Below are 12,733 nucleotides of genomic sequence, written 5' to 3'. Positions count from 1 at the left end.
TACTGATGCTTATAATGTACTAACAGCTTCGCTAAATATTGCCCTGCTCACACTCCAACAGCTCGTCAGGTCCCAAATACCATTCGTCTCCATTCACTCCTATTTAACATGCTCACGCACGCTTGCTGGAAGTCCAAGCCCCTGGCCCACATAACCTCCTTTACCCCTCCTTCTAACCTTTTCGAGGACGACCACTACCCCGCCTTCCTTTCCCTACAGATTTATACGCTCTCCATGTCATTCTACTTTGATCCATTCTCTCTAAATGACCAAACCACCTCAACATTCCCTCTTCAGCTCTCTAATACTTTTATTAACTCCACACCTTCTCCTAATTTCCACACTTCGAATTCTCTGCATAATATTTACACCACACATTGCCCTTAGACAGGACATCTCCACTGCCTCCAACCGCCTCCTCGCTGCTGCATTTACCACGCAAGCTTCACACCCATATAACAATGTTGGTACTACTATACTTTCATACATTCTCTTCTTTGCCTCCATAGATAACGTTTTTTGTCTCCACATATACCTCAACGCACCACTCACCTTTTTTCCCTCATCGGTTCTATGATTAACCTCATCCTTCATAAATCCATGCGCCGACACGTCAACTCCCATATATCTGAAAACATTCACTTCTTTCCTACTCCTCCCCAATTTGATATCCAATTTTTCTTTATCTAAATCATTTGATACCCTCATCACCTTTCTCTTTTCTATGTTCACTTTCAACTTTCTACCTTTACACACATTCCCAAACTCGTCCACTAATCTTTGCAATTTTTCTTTAGAATCTCCCATAAGCACAGTCTCATCAGCAAAAAGTAACTGTGTCAATTCCCATTTTGTATTTGATTCCCCATAATTTAATCCCACCCCTCTCCCGAACACCCTAGCATTTACTTCTTTTACAACCCCATCTATAAATATATTAAAGAACCATGGTGACATTACACATCCCTGTCTAAGACCTACTTTTACCGGGAAGTAGTCTCCCTCTCTTCTACACACACTAACCTGAGCCTCACTATCCTCATAAAAACTCTTTACAGCATTTAGTAACTTACCACCTATTCCATATACTTGCAACATCTGCCATATTGCTCCCTTATCCACTCTATCATATGCCTTTTCTAAATCCATAAATGCAATAAAAACTTCCCTACCTTTATCTAAATACTGTTCACATATATGCTTCAATGTAAACACTTGATCTACACATCCCCTACCCACTCTGAAACCTCCCTGCTCGTCCGCAATCCTATATTCTGTCTTACCTCTGATTCTTTCAATAATAACCCTACCGTACACTTTTATTATTATTATTTTTATTATTATTATATATATATATATATATATATATATATATATATATATATATATATATATATATATATATATATATATATACGTATATATGTCGTGCCGAATATGTAAAAACTGGTCAATTAGCAAGAACTCATTTAAAATTAAGTCCTTTCTGAAATTCTCTCTTATACGTTTAAAGATATATTTATTAATTAATGTTAATGTAAAAAATTTTAATTTTGCAACAAAAGAATCTTAGAAAACTTTCCTAACCTTATTATAACAAGAGCAATTTATTTTAGCCTAACCCAACTAAATATATTTTAAATACGTTTACAATAATTTAGTACTAAACAAACACAATCAAATATATATTTTTTGTTAGGTTCAAAATGATTTTGGCGAAATTATTGCATACACAAATTTTCAATTGTCCTATATGGCAAGATGAGCGTTGCTATTTAAGCCAAGATGGCAACTTCTGCCTATTCGGCACGACATATATATATATATATATATAATTTATATAATCTCGAGACAGAGAGATGTACTTACGCAATGTGTCGCAACGAGCAACACGGAATGCAAATAAACTTCGGGAAGGAAATTGACCTTGATGTCTTTCGGTTCCTGGTTGAAGCCTTCCTCAGCAGTTAGGAATTTGTTAAACTGCGTAGGAACTGGTGCCATAATTCTTTTTCAGGCATGTGCCTCGCATTCATATATAACAGAGTATGTAATAAATGAGGCACAAGACATGTTGGAGCTAATGATAGATACGTGAAAAGAATAATCCAAACATTAGTTTATGTATTGTGAATATCTAAAAAATCAAGGGCGTGTAGCGGTTAACCTACACTGAAAACCAGTTTAAAAAAGTCAGTATACTCCAGACTCAATACATGTCTTTTATAGGGTACACTGTGCATCACCGCCAGCGTGCTGGAGAATGGCTGGAGACTGTTGCTGACCCTGGCGTAAGGAGTGTAATGGTGCGAGGACTGCCGTGTGGTGCCCCACACCACGTGTACCTCACAGCCTGGAATATGCACGGTACCAGCACCCCAAGTCCCGTCCTCGTCATCAATACCCTCGGTAGTGGTGAGTAGTTTTATGCTATCATTGTGCAATCACTGCTCTAGACCCATTTATTTAAAACTTCACATCAATGATGCTCACTTGTAAGCTCTGAAAGCATAACGCTTAGTTTAACGCAGTTTTACTACACAAATATACGTAAAAGAGAACTAGAAGGTCGTGATATTTGATCAGTATCTATTCATTGGAAACTCTAATAAGTAAATCAAGAAAATCTGCTTGAAGCCACACCGTTAACGTTCGTAACGGACGTACTGGTCAAATCCTTGACTCAGATACATAGTAATGTAGATAAATAGTTCAGAGAACCTTCAGGTTGATTAATTAGACTCATGTGCAACACTGGTATCTTTACAGAAGAAACGTTTCGCCACAGTGGCTTCATCAGTCCTATAGAAAGAAGAATGGTGAAGATCAGAAGGCGTTTGAAATAATCAGTCCCTCAGCCTAGACTCGATGTAATCAGTCCATCAATCTCGAAAAGATATTCACTATTCTTCTTTGTATGGACTGATAAACCCACTGTGTAGCGAAACGTTTACTTAATAAAAATTCCCAAGTTGCACATGTATATATATTATCAGATACATAGTACATCCCAAGACCATTGTGTACAGAATTGATCCTTAAAGTACGCTGACAGTATATACCAGGATCATGATGTATACTCGTGAATATTAATAAATTTACTTCTACAAGTTCATGTATAGGTATACATGTCTGGCTGACATGTATACCTATACATGTATACCTATACATGTATACCTATACCTATACCTATACATGTCATACTGCTATATAGAAAGCCGCTTGTTATGCAGAGCATTTCGGGCAAATTCGGTCAGTTTTGTCTCAGGATGCGACCCACACCAGTCGACTAACATCCAAGTACCCGCCCAATGTTTCTACCCTCGCCGGGAATCGAATCTGGACGATCAACGTGTGGAGCGAGAGCTTTTGCTACCAGGCCAGGGGGCACCGTTATTGCTTCATTATGAAAATATTTAAACTAAATTCACACATACACTAACACACACACACACACACACACTAAGGGGAATGTCCTATGAAGAAAGGTTAAGGGAAATCGGCTTGACGACACTGGAGGACAGGAGGGTCAGGGGAGACATGATAACGACATATAAAATACTGCGCGGAATAGACAAGGTGAACAAAGACAGAATGTTCCAGGGAGGGGACACAGAAACATGAGGTCGCAATTGGAAGTTGAAGAGTCAGATGAGTCAAAGGGATGTCAGGAAGTATTTCTTCAGTCATAGAGTTGTCAGGCAGTGGAATAGCCTAGAAAGTGACGTAGTGGATGCAGGAACCATACATAGTTTTAAGACGAGGTTTGATAAAGCTCATGGAGCGGGGAGAGAGAGAGAGGACCCAGTAGCAACCAGTGAAGAGGCGGTGCCAGGAGCTAAGACTCGACCCCTGCAACCACAAATAGGTGAGTACAAATAGGTGGGTACACACACACAAAAAAAAAAGACCAAGTAGTATGCGAAGAGAAGAGCTCAACACAAGATTTAGGAAGGTATTTTCAGTGAAGAAGGAAAGGCTTCGAGCAAACCGGGCTGGTAAGGTACACCAACAAGTGCTGGACACACTACGCACAACGGAGAAGGATGTAAAGAGACTGCTAAGCTAACTAGATATCTCAAAGGTACACAAATAACCCGCACATAAAAGACAGAAGCTTACGACGACGTTTCGGTCCGACTTGGACCATTGACAAAGTCACACTAACAGAGGAGGAGCAGAACGGCTATATATAGGCAGGAAGAGGAGGAGGTAGTAGTAGTGGTAGAAGTAGTGGTAGTAGTAGTGCAAGAATTGTATATAATACCGACAGGATGAAATGACACATGCACAACACCCGGGCATCCCCACCGTAGACGTTTCGCCATCCAGCCAGCCACTGGATGGCGAAACGTCCACAACAAAGACAACCAGACGCCGCACATGTGTCTAATTTCATCAGTAGATGTAGTAGAAGAAGAAGAGGTAGTAGTAGTGGTAGTGGTAGAAGTGGGAAATAAGGAAGACGAGCCAGTCAAATACAAAGGAAGGGGAGCACTGCAAGAGAGCTAGAAACCCACAGAGGGAGAGCAAGCGCACCGAGGTGCGTGAAAGGGGAAGTGGGGAAATAAAATAAAGAAGGAACAGAAACACGAGACAGGAGAGAGAAAGACAACCCAGAGGAGAAAAGGAGAGAGGAAAGGGGAAGAGGAAGAAGAAAAAGAAAAAGAAAAAATGAGGATTCAGGTTAAGTCACGGGTGTTCTGAAGTTTGGAGCATTTTACAATGTAGTGGGAGAGGAAGGCATCTACAGAGACGAAGCCAGGGCTAAGGTTCATACAAGGAAAGTTGTGTATAAGAGAGGATTCAACTAAACAGCGACTGTTCGAGTTGGAAGTAGGGAAGACAGTTTTAGCAGAAGACCAGTCAATAGGATGGCTATGATCTCTGACGTGACAGAAAAGAGCATTGTTAGTGTCGGCAAGCCTAACACTATTTTTGTGCTCCCTAAGTCTGTCAGAAAGAGATCGACCAGTTTCTCCAAAGTATTGAAGAGGACAGGAGGAGCAAGAAATAGAGTAGACACCAGGAACATCTGTAGAGGGAGGAGAGGTATGAACGAGATTAGTGCGAAGAGTGTTAGTCTGGCGGAAGGTAAGCTTGATGTCTTAGGGACGGAGAGAATTGTTGAGATTAGAAAGACCGGAAATGTAGGGAAGGCAGAGGATAGAAGAGTTCCCATGAGTAGAGAGTTTGGGAGAGAAGAAATTGCGTTTAGCACGTGAGAGGGCAGAGTCTATGAAATGGGAAGGGTAGCCAAGACGGGAGAACGAATTATAAAGAGTGGAAATTTCTGCTGGAAGGAACTGAGGATCACAGATGCGGAGGGCACGGAGAAAGAGGGAGATAAGAACACTTTTCTTGACAGGGGAAGCATGATAGGAAAAGTAGTGAATGTACATGCCACTGTGCATAGGTTTACGGTAAACGGAAAAGGAAAAACCTGTATCTGAGCGGTGGACATGGACATCAAGGAAAGGAAGTAAGGAATTAGATTCCCATTCAGCTTTAAACTTAATGGAAGGGGCAAGATTGTTAAGAGCTTCAAGAAAAGGTTGGAAGAGACTGGAGTCATGAGGCCACAGAGCAAAGATGTCATCCACATAGCGGAGCCAGAGTGAAGGTTGCACATCGAGGGTAGGAAGAAGAACAGTCTCGAAGTATTCCATGTAAAGATTAGCAAGGACAGGAGAGAGAGGAGAGCCCATAGCGACACCGAAGGTTTGGGAATAATATTTCCCTTGGAAGGAAAAGGAGTTAGAGTCCACACAGAGGCGGATCAGATCAAGAAAGACATCAGTGGGGATAGGGAGATGAAGAAACCCTTCATGGGCCTTCTCTCTAAGGAAATCAAGGACATCATCAAGAGGGACATTGGTGAAGAGGGACTCAACGTCAAGACTAAGCATCTTACAGGTTGGGAGAGAGCGAACCCGTTCAATGAAGTCTTGAGAGTGACGGAGGTGGACAGGAGAAAAAGTACCAAGAAAGGGAGTGAGGGTTTTGGCCAGCCAAGAAGCAAGAGAATAAGAGACAGAACCTCTAGAGGATATGATAGGACGAAGAGGAATATCAGGTTTATGAGTTTTGGGAAGGCCATAGAAATAGGGAAGAGAGGGACAGATGACACGAAACCGTTGAACAAGGTCAAAGTCAGGAGGACAGAGGTCGGAGAGAGTCCTTAGTTTTTTGTTGAAAGTTCTCTTGATGCGATCAAGAGGGTTGTCTTTCTCTCTCCTGTCTCGTGTTTCTGTTCCTTCTTTATTTTATTTCCCCACTTCCCCTTTCACGCACCTCGGTGCGCTTGCTCTCCCTCTGTGGGTTTCTAGCTCTCTTGCAGTGCTCCCCTTCCTTTGTATTTGACTGGCTCGTCTTCCTTATTTCCCACTTCTACCACTACCACTACTACTACCTCTTCTTCTTCTACTACATCTACTGATGAAATTAGACACATGTGCGGCGTCTGGTTGTCTTTGTTGTGGACGTTTCGCCATCCAGTGGCTGGCTGGATGGCGAAACGTCTACGGTGGGGATGCCCGGGTGTTGTGCATGTGTCATTTCATCCTGTCGGTATTATATACAATTCTTGTACTACTACTACTACTACTACCACTACTACTACCTCCACCTCTTCCTGCCTATATATAGCCGTTCTGCTCCTCCTCTGTTAGTGTGACTTTGTCAATGGTCCAAGTCGGACCGAAACGTCGTCGTAAGCTTCTGTCTTTTATGTGCGGGTTATTTGTGTATCGTTCCAGTCACGGTATTGTGCCTTTTTGTTATTTATCTCAAAGGTGGTGGGACCAAACATCTCTTCGTGGGTCCTCAGAAAGGAAGCAGAGGCAGTGTGTGTTCCACTAACAACAATCTTCAAAACATCTATCGTAACAGGGCGACTACCTGAGGTGTGAAAGACAGCAAATGTAGTCCCAGATTTTAGAAAGGAGACAGGCAGCATTGATCTGCATAATTAATCGACATAAAATCGTGGAGATTATGAGGAGTAGAGTACCTTGAAAAGAATGAGTTTATACAGTATAACCTTTCAGAGACGGAGGGGAGGGTAGACTACATTTTCTTGGTCTGCCAGAAGGCATTCCACATAGTTCCGCGCAAAAGATTAGTGGAAAAGCTAGAGGAGCAGGCAGGAACAACAGGAAAGGCACTGAAATGGATAAGGTAATACCTGACACGAAGGACACAACGAATGACCGTACGTGACGAGTTGTCAGAGTGGGCGCATGTGACGAGCGGGCTTCCATACACGTCAGTCCTGGGACCGTGCTGTTTCAGGTATTTGTGAATAATATGATGGGAGGGATAATTTATGCAGACTATGTGAAGCTAATGCGAAGAATTGAAGCAGACAAGGATCAGGTAGGCCTACAAAGGGATCTGGATACGCTACATACCTGGTCCAGCGCGCACACACACACACACAAACAAACTTACACAAATGCACTCAAAGATACACAGTAACAGGCTACAAGCCTGGTCCAGCAACTGGCTCCTTGAGTTTAACCCTGCCAAATGCAAAGTCATGAAGATTGGGGAAGGGCAAAGAAGACCGCAGACACAATATAGTTTAGACGGCCAAAGTCTGCAAACCTCACTCAAGGAAAAAGATCTGGGGGTGAGTATAACACCGAGCATATCTCCCGAGGCGCACATCAATCAGATAACTGCTGCAGCATACGGGCGCCTGGCAAACCTACGGATAGCGTTCCGATACCTCAGTAAGGATTCGTTTAAGACTCTGTATACCATCTACGTCAGGCCCATACTGGAGTATGCAGCACCAGTTTGGAATCCACACCTAGTCAAGCACGTCAAGAAATTAGAGAAAGTGCAAAGGTTTGCAACAAGACTAGTCCCAGAGCTACGGGGATTGTCCTACGAAGAAAGGTTGAGGGAAATCGGCCTGACGACACTGGAGGCAAGGAGGGTCAGGGGAGACATGATGACGACATATAAAATACTGCGCGGAATAGACGAGGTGGACAAAGACGGGATGTTCCAGAGATGGGACACAGACACAAGAAGTCACAATTGGAAGTTGAAGACTCAGATGAATCGAAGGGATGTTAGGAAGTATTTCTTCAGTCATAGAGTAGTCAAGCCGTGGAATAGCCTAAAAAGTGAAGTAGTGGAGGCGGGAACCATACATAGTTTTAAGGCGAGGTATGATAAAGCTCATGGAGCAGGGAGAGAGAGGACCTAGTAGCAATCAGTGAAGAGGCGGGGCCAGGAGCTATGACTCGACCCCTGCAACCACAAATAGGTGAGTACAAATAGGTGAGTACACGTATGCTACACTCAGATTTAATGTATACCTACTGTACTTATGAAGCAAAAATGAGTGTACGTGGCTAGATAAAACGAGACAAGAAGGAAAACACCCAAAGAAAAAAAATGAGAAAAAATGAAAATGGTCTTACAGAAAGGTGGTAAGACTTGCAATGCTGCCACCTGGGTATTGTGAGAAGCATCAGCAGGACTGTGCAGCCAACTTGCCAAAATATATAACATGTCGACGGAAAGAGGAAAAGATGTGGCGACATAGACAGTAATCACTAAATTGCAGACTATTTCTGCTGACAATAGTATTAGGAAAAGCACTAAGAAAAGCTCATAGAAAGAGAATAGTTGATCTCACACACACACACACACACACACACACACACACACACACACACATATATATATATATATATATATATATATATATATATATATATATATATATATATATATATATATATATATATATATATATATATGTATATATATATATATGTGTGTGTTGCTCTTCGCCTAGCTGCCCCCATCCTCACCGAACATAGGTGTATTTGCGGCAGGGCGGCAGCTGATCAATTCGGACTTCATGGTCTCGTGTGTCACACAGCAGAAAGGAAGTATGCCAGACATGAGGAGGTCATTGACGTCATAAAGAGAAGCCTCGCCACAGCCCGTTGCCCAGCTCAACGGGAACCTCAAGTACAGAGATCTGATGGAAGTCAAAAGCCATGGAGCCACTATGCTACCCTGGAAGAATGGAAAGCAGATTGCCTGGGACTACACCTGTGCCGCCACATTGGCAGACATCTACTTGCCATACTCGTAGTGAAAGGGGGTGGAGCTGCCAGCCACAGGGAGACTCAGAAGATCCGAAAATATGAAGACCTCCCCCCTTGTTATAACTTCATTCCAATAGGGTCGGAGACCCTTGGAGCATGGGGCAAGTGTGCTCTGAAGTTCCTCAAAGAGCTGAGTGAAAAGCTCATCATAGAAACCAAGGACCACAGGGCGACCAGCTTTCTCTTTCAGAGACTCAGTGTTGCGATCCAGAGAGGAAATGCCTGCAGCATTCTAGGCACGCGGCCCACCGCCGGGGAGCTGGACAAAGTATTCGAGATGTAGCTCTGGGTTACCTATGTTGTTTTACTTTCTATTGTATTTTTGTGAATATTTGGCCAATGTATTTTGTCTTTAAATAAAACATATATATATATATATATATATATATATATATATATATATATATATATATATATATATATATATATATATATATATATATATATATATATACACTAAACGTTTCCCGCCAAGGCAGGGTGTCCCGAAAAAGAAAAACTTTCATCATTCACTTTATCACTGTCTTGCCAGAGGCATGCTTACACTACAGTTATAAAACTGCAACATTAACACCCCTCCTGAGTGCAGGCACTGTACTTCCCATCTCCAGGAATCAAGTCTGGCCTGCTGGTTTCCCTGAATCCCTTCATAAATGTTACCTTGCTTACACTCCAACAGCACGTCAAGTCCTAAACAGTTTGTCTCCATTTGGTCCTATCTAACACGCTCACGCACGCTTGCTAGAAGTCCAAGCCCCTCTCACACAAAACCTTATTTACACCCTCCAACCAAACAGGTCCGGTGACCTCGGCAAGTGGCCTGCGAGGTCACCGGACCAGTTTGTGACTTCTTCCTCTGGGGGTACGTGAAGAACACACTTTAGGTACCACCACTACCAGCAACCCTGGAGGATTTGTAGATGAATGGTTCAGAGAACCGACATGTTGATAAATTAGACACATGTGCAACTCTTGGGTATCTTTATTGAGGAAACGTTTCGCCATACAGTGGCTTCATCAGTCCTTTGTATGGACTGATGAAGCCACTGTATGGCGAAACGTTTCCTCAATAAAGATACCCAAGAGTTGCACATGTGTCTAATTTATCAACCCTGGAGGAGTTGAAAATTTCGATCACTGAAGCAGTTCGCATGATAACACCAGATATGCTGCAGAGCGTCTGGACCGAACTGGACTATCACATCGATGTTTGCCGAGCAACCAGAGGGGCGCACATTGACTACCTTTAATACCACCTTATACCACATGAAACTGAATGAAATCCTGCAACTGAAGCTACAAACTGTGAAAGATTATTAAAATGAAGTTACATGTTATATGTGTTTTAAATCAGGGAGTGTGTGGACGCCTTGTATAATTAATTCTTTATCCGTTTTCTGTTTTTTTTTTTTCATTGCGTCAACTGTGTCAATGTTTCGGTGTGTAAATATTTATATCTGCACTTGTCTCTATAGTCATATTTGAAATGTTTATTAGTTAGTCTCTCCCTTGTACACTTAACTGATTTAGTGATGTTCCTACGCTTATTCCTTCATCTGGATTCTAGATTACTAAGTTAATATGTCCTTTTTACACTTTTGAAAAATTTAATACAATATGCATCTGTTGTCATTTATTTAAATTTAAACCAATTCATACCTACACCTGGAAGGAAAAAAAAATCTTCGCTATAAAAAAAGAAAAGCCAAAGTCGAGATGTTGACTTATATTACCTACTGCGGATATTTTGGATTCTGCCATCTGGTGGATTTAGCCCAAATTATTTGGATAGTACCCCAGCTTATTTTCCTTAGGAATAAATCAAGCTGTCTTGAAAACCTTCTCAATGAGTTGTAAAATATTACTTAACTTTTAATTCATCTTAAAAACTAAAACTTTGTAATTTACTACTAAGTAATCATTTAAGTTATTTCATCTATGGTGTTTATACCTTGTGAAGCGGGAACTATTTTATTTATTTCCAGAAACAGTATTATCTGTGTTTAACACGAAATAAAGTTGGCAGAAATAATCGTAATTATTTCTTCTGAGCGCAGCTCCAGGGCGGCCAGATGCAGCCAGACTAGTGCAGGTGAATGAGACGTGTGTCACGCTGAGAGTGTATGTCTGGCCTGAGCTGGGATGCCCCGTCACACACTGGAAGGTAAGTGTGGCCCGAGCTGTGATACCCCGTCACTCACTGGAAGGTAAGTGTGGCCTGAGCTGGGATACCCCGTCATACACTGGAAGGTAAGTGTGGCCTGAGCTAGGATGCCCCGTCACACACTGGAAGGTAAGTGTGGCCTGAGCTGTGATATCCCGTCATACACTGGAAGGTAAGTGTGGCCTGAGCTAGGATGCCCCGTCACACACTGGAAGGTAAGTGTGGCCTGAGCTAGGATGCCCCGTCACACACTGGAAGGTAAGTGTGGCCTGAGCTAGGATGCCCCGTCACACACTGGAAGGTAAGTGTGGCCTGAGCTGGGATGCCCCGTCACACACTGGAAGGCAAGTGTGGCCTGAGCTAGGATGCCCCGTAGGAAGGTAAGTGTGGCCTGAGCTAGGATGCCCCGTCACACACTGGAAGGTAAGTGTGGCCTGAGCTAGGATGCCCCGTCACACACTGGAAGGTAAGTGTGGCCTGAGCTAGGAAGCCCCGTCACACACTGGAAGGTAAGTGTGGCCTGAGCTAGGATGCCCCGTCACACACTGGAAGGTAAGTGTGGCCTGAGCTAGGATGCCCCGTCACACACTGGAAGGTAAGTGTGGCCTGAGCTAGGATGCCCCGTCACACACTGGAAGGTAAGTGTGGCCTGAGCTAGGATGCCCCGTCACGAAACTGGAAGGTATATGGAAAGAGACACTTATGTACAGATCTAATTAAAGTGCTGATCTGTACATGTCTTTGTCCACATCTTGTTGGTGTCACCAGATCATTGTTGTACAGTTTAAGGTTTGCTTCACACAATGTATATTACTCGACAAGTCACCTGCTACTTCATTACACTCGGAGAAATCTTCCTGGAATTAACCACTTGTAAATATTATTCGTCTCTGACTCATGACATCGTAATAACATGGTTGCCATAGGTTCGAACCCCACCCAATCTGCGACAGGTTTTATGTTATAATGTTTTGTAGTAATTTTTAATGTACGAATTCGTTAAACATTACTCAGAAAAATAAAAAAAACTGTTAAGTGTTTTGTAGGTATTCGTCTAGACAATTAGATGTGTATCTGCGTGATCCAATAGGTAATCTTTTTCTTTTTCTAATACTCTGGTTTATTTCAATTAATAAAAGATGATGTAGGGAAACAGTGAGATTTCTGGATATTAGGATCAGGGAGTACAAAAGCGTCTGCGTCCGTGATGACCGTAATAACGCGGGTGTCCGATACATACACAACGTTGGACCCTTCACCAGGTTCAGTGAAGCTAGCCTAGTCGTGATGGAAGATTTATGACGGCGGAAGTGTATAGAGGCTGCCCTAATTGCTCTCCTTAACCGTATCCACCAAAAATCTGGAAGTTACCCTATATCCAAATTGTTGGTTGACAGAATGTTAGCCACCAGGTCACGGTGCCCCCGTGGCC

At 42.6% G+C, this 12,733-nt stretch overlaps 1 protein-coding gene across 1 annotated transcript in view; it reads left to right on the top strand.

Annotated features, from left to right (window-relative positions):
* Nucleotides 1–12,733, top strand: part of LOC128687121 (cell adhesion molecule Dscam2) — a 139,659-nt gene that overhangs the window by 115,188 nt on the left and 11,738 nt on the right. Inside the window, exons 22-23 of the mRNA XM_070098295.1 lie at nucleotides 2,230–2,415; nucleotides 11,195–11,301. Coding sequence (XP_069954396.1) covers nucleotides 2,230–2,415; nucleotides 11,195–11,301 — 293 coding nt within the window. The remainder of the gene's footprint in view (nucleotides 1–2,229; nucleotides 2,416–11,194; nucleotides 11,302–12,733) is intronic.

Source organism: Cherax quadricarinatus, chromosome 62 (genome assembly GCF_038502225.1).
Source record: "Cherax quadricarinatus isolate ZL_2023a chromosome 62, ASM3850222v1, whole genome shotgun sequence".
NCBI classification, from domain to species: Eukaryota; Metazoa; Arthropoda; class Malacostraca; order Decapoda; family Parastacidae; genus Cherax; species Cherax quadricarinatus.
This window is presented reverse-complemented; position numbering and strand designations above follow the sequence as displayed.